The sequence below is a fragment of the Ranitomeya variabilis genome, chromosome 2, assembly GCF_051348905.1.
Source record: "Ranitomeya variabilis isolate aRanVar5 chromosome 2, aRanVar5.hap1, whole genome shotgun sequence".
Taxonomy (NCBI): domain Eukaryota; kingdom Metazoa; phylum Chordata; class Amphibia; order Anura; family Dendrobatidae; genus Ranitomeya; species Ranitomeya variabilis.
In genome coordinates, this window is record NC_135233.1 from 1,062,006,753 (window position 1) to 1,062,024,938 (window position 18,186).

At 41.9% G+C, this 18,186-nt stretch overlaps 1 protein-coding gene across 3 annotated transcripts in view; it reads left to right on the forward strand.

The window, feature by feature from the left end:
• Window positions 1–18,186, forward strand: part of KLHL29 (kelch like family member 29) — an 878,960-nt gene that overhangs the window by 745,543 nt on the left and 115,231 nt on the right. For all 3 annotated transcript variants that reach the window (XM_077291500.1, XM_077291501.1, XM_077291502.1), the window contains 2 exons: window positions 10,875–11,073; window positions 12,496–12,678. In XM_077291500.1, coding sequence (XP_077147615.1) covers window positions 10,875–11,073; window positions 12,496–12,678 — 382 coding nt within the window. The remainder of the gene's footprint in view (window positions 1–10,874; window positions 11,074–12,495; window positions 12,679–18,186) is intronic.

The window sequence follows — 18,186 nt, forward strand, 5'->3', positions numbered from 1 at the left end:
GCCCCGGCCCGCTAGCCGAAGCCACATGGACCAGGGATCGTCCCATTGCACGCCCACTCTCCCTTTAACGTGGGCAAAACGCTATTCAGACAACACAGGGTGAGGGTAAAACAGTGTGGCAATGGTTTATTGAACAAAACAGGCAGATAACGCATAGAGCAGTCCCAGCACAGTACCCAATATTGTGCACATTAGAGTCTCACCATTCCGCTGACTCGCCAGGATAATGGCAGCTGTTACTTCAGAGCTTCCAGGGTTGACTACCCCACCTGTGCCACGCACAGAGAGGAGGTAACGACAAGCGTAGGAAGATGACAGTCCATTCAGGTAGAAGGGCCAGTTGACCGGAGGGTCACAACCTGGCTTCATTATCCAGGGTCGATTACACCCCAAAAAAGTAAAAAGGATGCTCAATAAGTGGGGGGGTGGCAGCAGTGGCGCCACACATAGGATGAATCCTGGTTAGTATACTTACCTTACTTCTATTTTCCATGGAGATGTTTACAAACCATCAGATGTACTCTGGCACTTTGCGGTGTGTATAAACGTATATATACCCCTTAAATGTATTGAGCATCCTTTTTACTTTTTCTAATATATTTTTTCAATACCATTTGGATTAATTATATGCACAGGACTTTATTAATTAATAATACTTATTGATATTTATGGTTATGAAATTATCCTATTATTACCATAGATCATGTCTATATTGTATGTGATGCCCTGCTCCCCTTGTTTTTAATTACATGTTATATGTTTTTTTTCATGTCTAGTCCCCCCTTTTTTTATTTATTTTTTTGTCAGTGTGTTTTGATTGGTGTTCCAAATAAAGTTATGTCATTTATAAGTTAGATTTTTTTTGTATTATGGTTTTTGATTGATCTCAGTGCTCAAGTAATTTTTGTATGTACAAGTTTGAGCTGTCTACTTGAACCAACTTTGCATATTTTTTTTATTTATATTAGGTTATTTATACTCCTCTCTTTTTTTTGGTATAAAGTGTTTTCAGTAAATCCCTCCCCAGAAATGGGCTGCTGGATTCAATTTAAGCCTGTACCTTGGGGGTTGAGCCCAATCCTGGGCAGGGCAGGGGTGGGACTTTAATGTTCCTATTCTCTCAAGAGTAATGTTGGTAAATATGAGTCAGGGGCTGGAAGGGCATGTAATAGTTGACAAGGCGCTCTGATATGGCCAGTAGAGAACTGATTTTAGCCCCGGGTGAAGTAAAGGTTTGGAATCAACCATCAATTGCTGCTGTCTGGAAAAAAAGACCAGTCACGCTAGTTGTTATATTCGACATGACGGCCATTTTGCTGCTTCTTTTTTCTTTCCAGCAGCGCGTTGCATTAAAAGGTCAGCTTGACATGCAGATATTGCTTCTTTCTTAAGAAACACTTAAACAGCAAGACAACTTTTGCCCTGAAGGCGTTTAAATGTGTGGAAGGAAAATGATCACATTTGCAGCGTATGGTGTGAATATCTCATCAAGAACAAGCTGCTCGTTTCGGTTTAGGACTGATATTCAGAGTTTGTTTGATTAACCATTTCTTCCCTCCGGCTCACCCATTCATGTTTCATCTCCAGATTATAGGAATGACCCTTGAGAGGAGCCGACTAGATGATCAAAACTCAGTAAAAAAAAAGTTAAATTCTCTATTTTTACATAATGATCCCTTGAATAAAATATACACTCAATTTTTGGCCCTATTTTTAATACATTTTGTTAGATGTTGTGGTCCTCTTTTTCTTTTACATATAGAATACTTTTAGGCATACAGGCATGCCTTCTAAGCTTCCCATTTGTCTGGGGATTGAGTCTCAATCTAAAAGAGGAGTGGTTATGCAGATGTTCTCAGATGGAGTGCTTCTTTGTGGGTGTTCCTGAAAGCATCCCTCGGGGGTGGAGCATGTAATGCAAATGAGGACTTACAGTAGATCTTTGCTAATATGCTCCAGAGCTGTATTCATAGTTCTTCATTTTGATTCTGGAGCTAAGGCCACCACTTCAACAACTTAAAGGGGTACTCTCAAGTTTTGAGGTTATCCTCTATCCACCTGATAGGGGATTACTTCCCAATCGTCGGGAGTCCTAATGGTTGTACTCTCACCATTCTCCAGAATTGGGGCTCTGAAGAGGAGTATTCTCAAGTTTGAAAGTTATCCCCTACATGTGGAATAAGTTTCTGATCTCTGGAGTTCTGAATGTTGGGACCTTCATGATCTAGTGAACAGGTCTGCATGAATGGAGCAGTGGTCGATCATGCACACTGGCCCTTCATTCATTCTTATGGGAATGCAGAACACCAGCTGTGCTTGGCTTTCTCCAACGGTCTCATTGAGGATTAATGGAGTTGCAGTGCTCGTAATCGACCACCGCTTCATTCACATGGGCTATTCTCAGGATCATGGGGGTCCCAGCAATCTGAACTCCAGAGATCAGGCAGCTATTCCCTATCCCACAGATAGAGGATTATTTCCAAACTTGAGAATACCCCTTTATCCAAGCTCTTGTGATGTTGAGGTCTGTGTGCACCTACAGAGACGTTGGCCTTCAGTTGTTGCATTAGACCTGTTAATTTGTGGGATTGGGTTTTATGTGTTTTTTTCCATTTGCTTCACTATTTTTGTGGTAGAAATTGGTGAAAAAGCTGGATGATAATTGATATTGTTCCAACATCAGCTGCCATCAGTTGAGACACAAGCAATCAGATCCAGATGGCCCGGATCCCCAACCTAACTTTTGATTTTAAACTACTTGATCAATTTTAGGTTTTCTTGGAAATTTACTTTTGCTGTTGGTTGATATAAGGTTATAGCGTCACAGTAAATGTCATACAACCCAGAACTCGAGCCCTGATGTTAGAAATACCAATTTTAAATCCAAGTGATAAAATCATGACATACGAGGCCCACTAATGAACTTGGTCATCCCAAGAGTCTGAAGAGACTCTACATCCGGTGATGGACAGATACTACTTGTGATATTGACATTTCCCTTACTCTTGGCCAAATGTCACTTCCCATACATAACATTTATTAATCAATGACTGTAGGTTGCAATTACTTTTTATAGACGATGGCAGATGTTATTTATATAGCTAACGCTCTCTTCAGTCTTTCTGAAACAGAAGGTCACAGAAATGGAAATCTTCTAAAACCCAGTAGTGATATTCTACTGCTTCACTGCCGCAGGTTTTCTAGACCTTACATGAATTGCATGGGTTCACGGAATAATTCCAAAATATAAGAAAACCAGCGCCAATGTATAACTGGTGGCAAGTAGTGCATGATAATTGATGGCAAAGGCGATAACAACTGATTTCCTTTAGATGAACATCAATCAAACCCAGCGATTCCGGCAGGACCTAATTTCATCCAGGTGAAAAAAAATCTGGCATGTTGGATGTTAACATCCTCGAGTGTTGGTTCTCATGGTAGATAGGCCACCATTAAAGGTGTCTAATAGCGGCTTATTCCTTATTAAAAAATAGTCTTCAAAGGTAAATAAGTACCTGACTAAGGCTGATTTCCAACTTTCACTGTCCGAGTATGGACCATGATCTCCGGACTGGCCATCCTGATATGCTTATGAGGCTTTTGAGTTCGGGGCACAAGACTCGTGGCTGGTTCAGACATTGTGGTTCATGAAAGTCAAATGGGTGAAACCAGCCTAACCCTATTTGTTATAATGGGGTTTGCCAGTTTTCCTTGGTGGACCATCATTTTGATAGGGAAAGTAGCACTCCATGCAGCCTCTCCAAGCACCATTTCTAGATGTACTGTCCTTATTATCGCCCACTGCAGTCCAGCATTTCAGCTTATGTCAAATCATTCAACTCTTCATCCCATTTGCTACTCCTGTGAAGATCCCCAACTATTAGGGCCCACCATACACATTAAACTGCTGTTGTCTAAACTATAGTACAACCCATCATTCAGCCGGCAGCCATCTTGGCTGGCTCACCCATATACAAGAGTGCTCGTTTGGATCCATCATGAGACGTGTCTATATGAACAAAATGCAAATTCGGACATGCCAGATTCTTAAAGGCGTTGTCTGGCCTTAGTGTACAAATCAACAGTCACTCTGTGTGACTGCAGACTTACAGATCCTTACAGCACGCACACTGCATGCTGTGAGGATTCTCCTTGCCATGTGTCAGCAAGAATGCGATTTACATACATGTGGTCACGTGCTGACTAGACATGCACAACCTCGCTCAATGCAAGTGTATTGAGCAAAGCCGGACATGTCTAGTTGAAATGTGACTGCAAGTATGCAAATCACAGTATGCAAGTCCCACAGTGCAGGAGTGACTGCAGACTTGTACCCCCAAGGCAAGTCAACCCCTTTAACTCCACCGGCAATTAATTGTCCAGGGTCCTCAAATATACAATATACTATCAGCCAAACCCATCGATATTAGCTGGTTCAGTTGACACAGTTCTGGCGTATAAGGAGGGGTTTGTCCAGGAGAGTCTACAAAGGGTTGTTCTCCCTATAGAGGTCCAGCATGTTTATGCATTACAAAAAAACAGTTTGATTTCAATCAGGACTACGTAATGCCTTTTATATCCCTTTTTATCTTTTTGCTTGTTTCCAATCTCAATTGCAGCTGATCAGAAGTTACCCCGCAGAGGGTGCATTCTATGCTCATTTCATTATCTGTCAAATAACAAATGTAGTAGTGTTTTCCCCAATCTAATCTTATTTTGTAAGCTCCATCAAACTTAGCAAGTCACAGAAGAGACAGAAAATGCACAAGAATTTAAAAAAACTGTGATTTTTCCTTTATTTTCCCACTTTTATTTGATACCTTATTGTTTCATATTACTGAAAGCTGAAAAATATATGAAGAAATCTTCTCTGGGTGTCTCAGGACCTCAGCCCTGTCTTTACAGTAATGTGGCTGTAAGTTAATTGGAATTGGTTGCAGCAGGAAACTCCCCCTCTGCAGTAGGAACCTCCCCCTCTGCAGTAGGAACCTCCCCCTCTGCTTCAGGAACCTCCTCCCTCTACAAAGGAAACTCCCCCCTCTGAAGCAGGAACCTCCCACGTTTACAGCAGGAACCTCCCTCCTCTGAAGCAGGAACCTCCCCCCTCTGAAGCAGGAACCTCCCCCCTTTACAGCAGGAACCTCCCTCCTCTGAAGCAGGAACCTCCCCCCTCTGAAGTAGGAAACGCCCCTCTCTGCAGTAGGAACCTCCCCTTCTGCTTCAGGAACCTCCCCTCTCTGCAGCAGGAAACTCCCCCATCTTCAGCAAGAACCTACTCACTCTGCAGCTGGAAACTCCTCCCTCTTGCAGGAACCTCCCCCCTCTGCTACAGGAACCTCCACCATCTGCAGCATAAACCTCCCCCCCGCTTCAGGAACCTCCCTCCCTCTGCAGCAGGAACTTCCTCCCTCTGCAGCAGAAAACTCCCCCTCTGCTTCAGGAACCTTCCCCCTCTGCAGCAGGAATCTCCCCCTTCTGATGCAGGAACCTCCCCCCTTTGAAGCAGGATCCCCTCCCTAAATCAAGAACACCACCCCTCTGTAGCAGTAACTTTCACCATCTGCTTCAACAGACTATAACTCCGAGTAAATCAAACTTGTGTGAAATCAAACTGTCCACTTAGGAAGCAACACTGTTTGACAATCAATTTCACATGCTGTTGTGCAAATGGAATAGACAACAGATGGAAATTATTGGCAATAATCAAGACACACTCAATAAAGAAGTGGTTCTGCAGGTGGGGACCACTGACCACATCTCAGTACCAATGCTTTCTGGCTGAAGTTTTGGTCACTTTTGAATGTTGGTTGTGCTTTCACACTCATGGTAGCATGAGACGCACTCTACAACCCACACAAGTGGCTCAGGTAGTTCAGCTCATCCAGGATGGAACATCAATGCGAGCTGTGGCAAGAAGGTTTGCTGTGTCTGTCAGCATATTGTCCAGAGGCTGGATGCGCTACCAGGAGACAGGCCAGTACACCAGGAGACATGGAGGGGGCCGTAGGAGGGAAACAACCCAGCAGCAGGACCGCCACCTCCGCCTTTGTGCAAGGAGGAACAGGATGAGCACTGCCAGAGCCCTGCAAAATGACCTCCAGCAGGCCACAAATGTGCATGTGTCTGCACAAACAGTTAGAAACCGACTCCATGAGGGTGGCTGAGTGCCCGACCTCCACAGATGGGGGTTGTGCTCACAGTCCAACACCGTGCAGGACGCTTGGCATTTGCCACAGAACACCAGGATTGGCAAAATCGCCACTGGCACCCTGTGCTGTTAACAGATGAAAGCAGGTTCACACTGAGCACATGTGACAGACATGACAGAGTTTGGAGACGCCGTGGAGAGTGATCTGCTGCCTGCAACATCCTTCAGCATGACCGGTTTGGCAGTGGGTCAGTAATGGTGTGGGGTGGCATTTCTTTGGAGGGCCGCACAGCCTTCCAGCATGTGCTCGCCAGAGGTAGCCTGACTGCCATTAGGTACCGAGATGAGATCCTCAGACCCCTTGTGAGACCATATGCTGGTGCGGTTGGCACTGGGTTCCTCCTAATGCAGGACAATGCCAGACCTCATGTGGCTGGAGTGTGTCAGCAGTTCCTGAAGGCATTGAAGCTATGGACTAGCCCGCCCGTTCCCCAGACCTGAATCCGATTGAACACATCTGGGACATCATGTCTAGCACCATCCATCAACGTCACCTTGCATCACAGACTGTCCAGGAGTTGGTGGATGCTTTAGTCCAGGTCTAGGAGGAGATCCCTCAGGAGACCATCCGCTGCCTCATCAGGAGCATGCCCAGGCATTGTAGGGAGATCATACAGGCACGTGGAGGCCACACACACTACTGAGCATCATTTCCTTGTCTTGAGGCATTTCCACTGAAGTTGGATCAGCCTGTAACTTTATTTTCCACTTTGATTTTGAGTATCATTCCAACTCCAGACCTCCGTGGGATATTAGTTGTGATTTGCATTGATCATTTTTAGGTTTTATTGTTCTCAACACATTCCACTATGTAATGAATAAAGATTTACAACTGAAATATTTCATTCAGTGATATCTAGGATGTGGGATGTTAGTGTTCCCTTTATTTTTTTGAGCAGTGTACATTAATTTCTAGGATCAGTGTTCCTTTAAGAGCTGCACATCACTGTGCCTTATATACCTATTTTCCGTGTTCTTGAATTCTATTCATCTACAAGTGCACTATTTTATGGTTTGCTGTACAGATTTGCATTCAGCGCACAACACGTTACAATGTCTTTGTGACTGGCTGATTTTATTTTATTTTTTTCAACTTTCACAATGTAGTGGAATAGACATCCTCCTCCATCCAAAGGTTATCTGTGTCTCTTTATTACAAAATAAGCCTTAGAGATTGCCATATGCTCCCAAGGGTTATGGAAGTGCATTCTGAATAGAGAGAATATTCTCCTTTTCAAGAAATGCGTCCTTGTTATAATGGTTCTGCCTGTGAAATTAGATTAATTTGCATCTTGTTGTAGCTATTATTGTTCAATTGGATACTAAGGGGATTGTGCGGAATAATAAGCTGGAGCAGAAAATATATTATAAAGGAAAACTTATTGCAGAAGTTTTGATGCGGCCGTTTGTTTATTTGGAATTGAGTTTGTTCATTAATTGGATTGACTTTGTAACCTTCTGATTTGACTTCTGTGTGGATCACAACGGCAGCCTAGTCTTCACTCTGGTCATTCTTTCAATAGGCTGAGGATTCTCAGATTTATTTGGTGTTAATAGAACTTCCTTCAAATTTAATCTATCCTTCCATCCATCTATCCATTGTAGGGCGACCACTGTTGCTCCCTGCATTCTGGTGCCCTGTACAAGTGCTTATCACTAAATTAGAACATCATCAAAAAGTTATTTTACTTCAGTTCTTCAATACAAAAAGTGTAACTTGTGTATTATATAGAGTCATTACAACCAGAGTCATGTATTTCAAGTGTTTATTTCTGTTAATGTTGATGAGTATGGCTTGCAGCCAATGAAATGCCAAAAGTCATTATCTCAGCACTTAAACAGGTCCCTAAGTCTGTTTCAGTAGCTCCACAATCATGGAGAAGACTGCTGACTTGATGAATGTCCAGAAGGCAGTCATTGACACAATCCACAAGGAGAGTAAGCCACAAAAGGTCATTGCTAAAGTAGCTGGCTGTTCACAGAGTGCTGTGCCAAGCATATTAATGGAAAGTTGAGTGGAAGGAAAAAGTGTGGTAGAAAAAGGTGAACAAGCAACCGGGATAACCGCAGCCTTGAAAGGATTGTTAGGAAAAGACCATTCAAAAATTTGGTCGAGATTCACAAGTAGTGGACTGCTGCTGGAGTCATTGCTTCAAGAGCCACCACACACAGACGAATCCAGGACATGGGCTACAAGTGTCGCATTCTTTGTGTCAAGACACTCATGACCAATAGACAACGCCAGAAGCGTCTTACCTGGGCCAAGGAGAAAAAGAACTGGACTGTTATCAGTGGTCCAAGGTGTTGTTTTCAGATGAAAGTAAATTTTGCATTTCATTTGGAAATCAAGGTCCCAGAGTCTGGAGGAAGAGTGGAGAGGCCACAATCCAAGCTGCTGGAGGTCTATTGTGAAGTTTCCACAATCAGTGATGGTTTGAGGAGCCATGTCATCTGCTGGTGTAGGTCCACTGTGTTTTATCAAGACCAAAGTCAGCGCAGCCGTCTACCAGGAAATTTTAGAGCACTTCATGCTTCCCTCTGCCAACAAGCTTTTTGGAGATGGAAATGTAATTCTCCAGCAGGACTTGGCACCTGTCCACACTGCCAAAAGTACCAATACGTGGTGTAAAAACAACAGTATCACTGTGCTTGATTGGCAGCAAACTCACCTGACCTTAACCCCATAGAGAATCTATGTCAAGAGGAAGATGAGACACCAGACCCAACAATGCAGACGAGCTGAAGGCTGCTATCAAAGCAACTTGGGCTTCCATAACCCCTCAGCAGTGCCGCAGGCTGATCGCCTCCATGTCATGCAGCATTGATGCAGTAATTGATGCAAAAAGAGCCTCTACCAAGTATTGAGTACATTTACTGAACATACATTTCAGTAGGCCAACATTTCATATTTTAAAATAATTTTTTAAGCTGTTGTTGTAAAGTATTCTAATTTACTGATATAATGACTTTTGGGTTTTCATTGGCTGTAAGCCATAATCATCAACATTAACAGAAATAAACACTTGAAATAGATCACTCTGTGTGTAATTACTCTATATAATTAATGAGTTTCACTTTTTGTGTTGAAGAACTGAAATAAATTAACTTTTTGATGATATTCTAATTTAGTGAGAAGAACTTGTATATCTTCTCTTAAAATAGTCATGCACATAAGATAATTGTTGGATACTGACAGTTATCACTCCAGGTTCCCCCATACACTTGATCTTTTGGCTTTGTCTCAACAGGATGGAAAGTAAAACCAGCTGCCACACACCATTGGCAGCGGCTTATCTCCTCTGCAAACAAACAGATTGGGTGGTTGGAATTTTAACGCCCAATCTTTCACTCCTTCAAAAATATCTGTTGGAAGAGAGCATTGGGGGTCCCCAGATACCAGACATTCAGTCGGTCTTGCTGACATCGGCCGGTTTCGCCAACTTTCATCTACGGCATTTTGTATAGATGTATTTGCACAGGACAGTAGAAGAAACTAAACAGGACACTGTAGACTGTATTTTCTCCTGTGTAAATATTATTTAGAAACAAGAGATTGGAGGAGCAGCTCTTCTGGCTTTCTAGGGTGATGGTTTCTGCTAGGCTTCAAACCTGGACCTGCCCAATAGAAGAAAGAAACACAAATAGTGAGCCACAGGCTGAACTGTGTCTTTGAGTGGAATTTCGCTACCTGAATAATATTTTTCTTCATATTGTACTGGTATATACAAATATATCTCTGAATGTCCGCCACTCTGGGGTGATGGTTTCTGTTAGCTTTCAAACCTGGACTTGCTAAATTGAAGGAAGGAACACAAATCGTGAGCCACAGGCTGAGCTGTGTCTTTGAGAGGATTTTCTTTGCCTAAAAACTTCAATAATATTTTTCTTCATAATGTACTGGTATATACAAATATATATCTCTATATGTCAGCCATTCTTGGGTGATGATATCTGCTAGGTTTCTAACATGGAGCAGCTAAATGGAAGGAAGAATCACAAATAGTGAGCCACAGACTGAACTGTGTCTTTGAGAGGATTTTCTCAGCCTAAAAACCTCAATAATAATTTCCTTGATAATGTACTGGTAATACAGGTATATCTCTATATGTCAGTACATTATTGGTAGAAAAAAAGATACAAAGCACCGTTTGTAGTATATCACAATTACCTATCTTTCTATCTCACATCTATCTTATTTCTATATATACAGTATATTGTCAATGAAGAGCAGTGAATGTAAGATTTTGATTCTTCAGTGGAAACTTGAGTTTATCTTATTGTAAGGGGATTCTTATGCTCTGAAGAACATTGAAATATGTTCCCGTACCTTGGATGTTAAACAAGAGTCCACCTTTGACTATCTAAATGTCTCTATCTTTCCGCCTTCCTTCAGGATCACAGCCCGCACAATCCAGTTGCTATCGTTTTGTGGTTTTTCATTGAACTTTTTGTTAACACTGAATGCATTTGTACTTGTAATATGAATGACACAAGTTCCCATCCTCTTTGAATACATGTTAGTAAACCTGCTGTGCGGTTCCTACATCTGGAAACCATTCAATTCCAAGTCCTTTGTACCGTAATTCTTTGTTGCATTTCGAAAAGAGGAAAGGAGCTGCTATCTCAGATAAAGTTTGACACGTTTCTTTGGATTCTTCTTTTGCAGCATTCCGCCGAATTGTTGGCCGTCGTCCGTCTTCCCTTCATTCATCCAAGCTATCTGCTCAATGTAGTTGACAATGAGGAGCTGATAAAGTCATCAGAGGCTTGTCGGGATTTAGTCAATGAGGCGAAGAGATATCACATGCTTCCTCACGCCCGGCAAGAGATGCAAACTCCGCGCACAAGGCCAAGACTATCGGCAGGTAATGGAAATGGTGGTGGGAAGGAATATTCTTCATTGTTGGGTTGGATGTACATTGGAGATTTGAGCTAGGCATAGGAGTAGGCGTATGATAAGGGCAACTCAGGAGAAGACAACTCAAAGGGAGGACAGAGAGTTTTAGATTCCTGATCATGAAATATGAGGACTTTTTGTTATTTATGCTGGTCTGGTGGAAGGACGAAGGAGGAAATAAAGAAGGAGTTGACATGGACCTATGTCTGTATTATTTTTTGGTGATGATGTCATATGTTGATTGCCATTATAAATCTATTTAAGGTCAAAGTTGTACCCCATAGGGTGGAGGTGGGTGAAGTTTTTGATTTTTTTCCATCATACCTGTTTTCAGCTATTAATTTTTAATTTATTTTCTTCAAATTTTGTAGTCATAAGTTCAGATTTACTTCAACCAGTGTCCCTTAGTAGACACCCGTTAAAAATGTATAACCCTTGAAAGGTTAATTTTCCATATTGATGGGACGGTATTCAACAGTCGTGTATTAATTTTCCATATTAAATATTTGCAGTTAGAGTAATGACAAAATTGTAGAACGGAATGGCTTGGAAGAGCCATCACCTTTTCTATTCGTACAGTCGGAAGACTGTTACTTATCTTATCCAAATTTCCATTTGAATCCATTCCCTTCATCATATGGGTTTAGAGGTGACTGCTTTCCTGCTGCTGTCATGATTCCCGTGTACGTAACTTGTATCCCCGTCCTTACTAAGTGTATCACAACAATGGACAGGTTACTGCCGCTAACACAATCAGAACACTCCTCTCCTGCTGCTGCTATGGTTCCCATTGCTTGGTTATTAACACAATTATCACCTTATACCGATTTTATGATATTGTCCCTTTTATATGCAATCTTTTCTTCAGTAACATAATCACAGAAATGGACTGGTCACTATCTCCAAAAAATCAGCATCATCTTCTGCTTATGCCATCATTCCCGAGTCTTGGTTACCTACACAGTACTTAGTCCACGACTGTCTCATTACATTGTCATTTCCACCTCCACTTTTCCCTTTAAAATCAGCACACTCCTCTCATCCTGCTATAATACACATTTTGTAGTAAGTAATAGTGTTTTGTCACATGAAGACCTGTCTCCACTAACATAATCATAATCATTGGAGGAGTCACTGCCTTCCACAAGATCAGCACACTCCTCTCCTCCTGCTATAATACACATTTCTTGGTAAGTTATACCGTATTCTGTGATTTGAAGACCTGTCTCCACTAGTACAATCATATTATTGAATAAGTCACTGCCTCCCACAAAATCAGCACACTCTTCTCCTGCCGCTGATTATTATTTAAATGCTATTTAGAGGTGTAGGACTACCCAATACTAATATGCCTATGCAACAGATTGATGTATTCTTCTCCTTTTTCCAGGTGTGGCTGAAGTGATTGTTCTAGTTGGAGGTCGGCAAATGATAGGAATGAATCAGAGGACGCTGACGGCCGTCACGTGTTTGAACCCACAAATCAATAAATGGTATCCGCTGGCGAGCCTACCTTTCTATGAGCGGGAGTTTTTCAGTGTTGTGAGCGCGGGGGACAATATCTATCTGTCAGGTAAGAAGTTTATTTCACATAATAATTCTGGATTTTTTCAGGGGTGGGAAGACGTGGACCCCAAAGTATCCTAGTATCTTAAGGATCGGCCATTATTTTTCACTTTTACAATTCCCCAAAAAAACCACTTCAGTAGACACTAGTGATCTTGTATAGGGATGGACAAACCCAAACGGTAACGTTTGGGGTTCGTGCCAAACACTTAGTGGCCATGTGCAGACCCCGAACACGGACTTCTCCAGGAAGTCCGTGTTACTTCTCAGGTTCGGCAGCCCGAACAAAGCTTGTTGAAAGGCTGCAGTGCAGCCAATCACCAAGCTTTACTGTGTGGGCACTTCTGGCTCAATCACACCCATGTCAAGCAATAGGATGGCTGTGATTGGCCAGCTCACACTGTGTAAAAAAAAGTGTGGTCTGCTATATTTTTGATAACCAACTCAGGCAAAACCAACAGTCCCAGCTTTGAGCTTTATATAGGCTGGTTATCAAAAATAGAGGTGTCCTCACACCCTTTCATTTATTTTTCGAACCCAATGGTCAAATGTAATAAAGACAGAGACAGAGTAAAGTCCTTTAATTTAAATAAGCACACAGACTTCGTTATTTGAAATAAAATCGCCCCAACCCTCTTTTGCCATTTATTCACCAAAAATTATAATAAAAAAGCAAAGTTATACTCACCTATGCACCGATAATCTATTAATGGCCATGTCCTGCAACGATCCGGATGGTTTGGAGAGCAGTCACATCACTGATGCGACCGCTCTCCATGCCAGCCGGGACACACTAAGCTTAGTGTGAGAAGCCACTGACCGGCAGTAACCTCAATGACGTCAGTTTTACTGACCGCAGCTGTCAGCTCTACCTGCACTGGTTATTAAGAATAGAGGGGACTCCACACTATTCTTTATTTATTGCACAGGTGCTGACTGCTAAATACTCTATCACCAAGACCAGGCGTGCAATGATGACAGTACTACTCTAATCAGCCGACGCCTGTGACTGGCAGTAATCTTTTTACTGCCGGTCACATCTGCTGGCTCACATGCTGTCATCTGTGTCACAGCGTGGGAACTGACCACCGATCAGATCTGGTGTTTCTCACTCTGTCATACAGATGACAGCATGGAAAACACCGGATGTTCGGGCCTCCCATTCATTTGAATGGGGTCAGAGTTCGAGTTGGATTTCAAGTACCGTTAAGGTACCCGGACCAAACATCCACGGGTCGACCCATCACTAATCTTGTATTCTGGATAATACCAACAAAGTAGCTACTCAATAAAATCAATAAAAGACCATCCATACACATAGGACTAAAGTCAGTGGGATCGTCCATCAGGCTAATGTGAATGTTTTTCTGACTTTCCCTGACAGATGATTTAGGCATGATCTAATACCGCTTACATACACTCAAAACCAAAGATAGAAACAAAATGAGCTAATACCCTGCTGTAAAAAAGTAAAAGGTAATAGCACATATAAATGACATAAGTTGCTTAGTAAACACTTTTTTTAATTTAAAATTAGTGTAAAAGCCATCACACCGTGACATGGAGTTGTTTGGCAAAGCTTTGTAGCTGGTGTTAATTTTGTGTGTTGCCTCAGCAAGGACAAGTTTACTTGGTGAAAGGGTTAAAAATAATCCCAACTAAGCGGTTCTTTACTATAAATCCAGATGATCAGTTGATCAACCATTCGGGAAACAGGAAGAGATTACACATTTCTACTACAGTGGCCTCTTCAGGAGAAATATGATATTACATGGCTCTTATTTAAATAAATGGCTAACTGTTGTGTTGAGTCCTCCAGAGATGTTCTTTGTAGCTTTCTGCTATAGCTAATAAAGGTGTATCTTGAATAGAGATCCCACCCCCATCTTTATGATGTTCACGTTCACTCATAAGGCATACAGTGGCTTGCAAAAGTATTCACCCCTTGGCTTTTTACCTATTTTCTTACATTACAGCTTGTGTTTAAATATTTTTGTAACCCGAGATGTGTGTGATGCATCAGCACTAAATAGTCTAAGTTGGTGAAGTGAGAAAAATATAGGCATAAAATAAATTCATGGGATTAAATAACTAAAACTTGAGTCAGGGTTGGGTTATTAAAAGTATCCCAATCTCTGATGATCCCCCGGAGCACCATCAAATCCATTATCGTCAACTGGAAAGAACATGGTAAGCCTGACAAGAGAGGTCCACCCACCAAAACTCTCAGCCCGAGAAAGATGAGAATTAATCAGAGAGGCAGCACAGAGACCAAAGGTAACCCTGAATGAGCTGCAAAGTTTCCAAGCAGAGACTGGAGTATCTGTCCATATGACCAAAATAAGCCGTACACTCCATAGAGGTGGCCTTTATGGACAAGTGACCAGAAAAAAAAAGCCTTTACTTACACACAAAAATTGTAAGTCTTGTATTGATTTTGCCAAAAGACATGTGGGAGACTCCACAAATGTATGGAGGAAGGTGCTGTGGTCAGATGAGACCAAAATTTAACTTTTTGTCCACCAAGGAAACCACTATGTTTGGTGCCAAACCAATACAGCTCATCACCACAAGAACACCATACCCACAGTGAAGCGTGGTGGAAGCACAATATTTTTAGGCAGCAGGGATAGAAATAAGCATCTGAGTTGAAGGGAAGATGGATGGTGCGAAATACAAGGATATTCTTGAGTAAAACCTGTTTCAGACTGTCAGTGATTTGAGACTGGGACAGAGGTTTACCTTCCAACAAGTAAATGACCTACAGCATACTGCCAAAGCAACACTCATGTGGTTTAAGGGGAATTGTATAAGTGTTCTGGAGTGACATAGTCAAAACTCTGACCATAATATAATTTAGAATCTGTGGTCAGACTTGAAGATTGCTGTTCACCAGAGGAAACCATCTAACTAGAAGGAGCTGGATCAGTTCTGCCTTGAGGAATGGGCAGAAATCCCAGTGGCAAGATGTGGAAAACTCATAGAGACTTATCCAAATCGACTTGAAGCTGTAATTGCCATAAAAGGAGGCTCCACAAAGTACTGACTTTAGGGGGGTGAATAGTTATGCACATTTAAGTTTTCAGTTATTTTGCTCTATTTGTTGTTTTTTTCACAATGAAATAAAAACCAAATGTTCACAGTTGTAGGCATGTTCTTTACATGAACTGAAAAAAAAAAATGAAAGTCAAGGTTGTGAGATAGCAAAACACAAAAAATGCCAAGGGGGTTAATACTTTTGCAAGCTAGTGTATGACCTTTGGGAACGGCATACTTCATCCAGAATGAGACATTACATTTTATCTCCATTGCGTGCAGCTTCCCAAGGAGCTCCATTACTACAGTCATTAATTTGTTATGTATTCTCTATCATTGATGTTGTGGGTATTGCGATCCCTACCACATAGGGGGTCTTCTTGTAAAAGTTTTATGTTTATGTGCTCGATAAAAGTCTTATTATGTTATTGCATTCATCAGAGTGTCTGCACTCGTGTGAGACGAGCCCTTGATGAAGAAGCTTTTAAGTCTTTATTTTCTCATCCCGGTCAGTAGGGACCACAGTGCAGATGGTATTAAACTGATCCTAGTTTTAAATCTGTATTGAAGCAAAGGATAAAGTCATTACATTGCATTATTCATCCTTCCATACACATTCCCCTGCCTATTGGTCAATCGGTTGGTGTATAGAACCGCCAAGCAAGAAAATACTACGTTCAGGAGGATAAGCCTAAGACCTGTTTGGGACACGCGTGTTGTTTTTTTTTTTTTTTCATTTTGTGTCTATTTGTCTCCAGGCTAATTAAATTTCTATTGCTCTAGCTTCTTAATGAGGATCTGCCCACTCCAATACTATGTATTAGAGGCCGCTCAGACGCATTTGTAAAATAAGAAATGCTAATCAGCTCTACAGGATCCAACGCTAGCTCGAGGAAGCTTTAGGCAGGCTTATTCTCAGCGGCATCGAGTCGGAGGCATCCATGACTTGCTCCAGGCTGGCTGCACTCAGGGAGCTCTCTTCACTTTCCGCCTAAGTACAATTTTCTAAGTACTCTATTCTCACATCATGTTACTTCTGATTAACCCTTCCCTATCCACTGCATGGAAAAGATGTGATCAAACAAAGTCGTAGTGTCCTATGTTTTACGAATGACCTACCACTTCACCGGATGTCCATAATGATCTATAGCAGCTCTTGTGGACCATGAGCAGTGGCGTAATTAGAGTCTGATGGGCAAAATTTGGACCTGGGCCCTCATCTGCATGTGCGTCAGATGTATGGGCCCTTGTAGCGTTCCAAATCACGTAAAGACATACACGTTCGCTCTCTCATATAATAATGGCCTCTTCGGCTTCTTTCGGTGATAATATCCCCCATCCTGTAATGAAACAGCAAAGGATCATTACAAACGTCATTAGAAAAGTGTATTATGCTTACTCTGGTGTTAAACTAGGTGATCAGGACAAGTCATGGTCTCCACATGTAGTGTGTTCTGTTTGTGAAGAAGAACTACAACATTGGCCTAAAGGGAAGAAAGAGAGCTTTCCCTTTGGCGTGCCCATGATCTGAGGGGAACCCCCAAATCATAGTGATGATTGCTAATTTTGTATGTTCAAGGAATTGAACCTTAAAGATAAGAAGAAAATGATATACTGGGACCTCTCGTCAGTGATTCGTCCAGTGTCTCATGGTCCACAAATACCGGTACCTTCACCTCCGTAGAAACTTGAAGATACACCTGATTCAGAACATGGAGAGCAGGATTCTGATGAAGACTTTCACGCTAATCCCAACGAGCCTCAGCTTTTTACACAGCTCAAATGAAATGATTTAGTCAGAGGCTTGGACCTTCCTAAACATTCTGCAGAACTTTTAGGCTCTAGACTAAAGGAAAATAACCTGCCATCTCATGGTACCTGTTTTTCATGGTACAGAAGCAGAGAAAAGGAATTCCTTCCATACTTTTCTCAAGACTGTGCTCTAGTGCATTGCAGTGATGTTTCTGAGCTGATGGAAAAATGTAACATTGAGTACAATGTGAGCAAGTGGAGACTCTATTGATTCATTAAAAAAAAAAGTCTGAAAGCTGTGCTACTGCACAATGGCAGCAAATATGCTTCAGTCCCTTTAGGGCATTCTGTGCCCTTGAAAGAAATTTATGAGAATTAAGACTTTATTCTCAAGAAACTTAACTACGAGGATCAAGGATGGTCAATATGTAGTGATCTGAAAGTTCTCTCTTTGCTTCTTGGGCAGTGAGGAGGATACCCAAAGTACCCCTGCTTTTTGTATGAATGGAACAGCTGGAATAGGACTCAACACTGGAGCTAAAATAGTTAGCCAACAAGAACATCTTTGCAACTTGGACTCAAGAACATAGTAACGGAAAGTTTAGTTCCCACTTAATTTCTCCTGCCACCACTCCACATTAAACTTGGACTGATGAAGCAGTTTGTGGAAGCTCTACTGTAGGTAGAGACTTTTAAGTACCTGTGTACCAAGTTTCAGGGGCTGTCC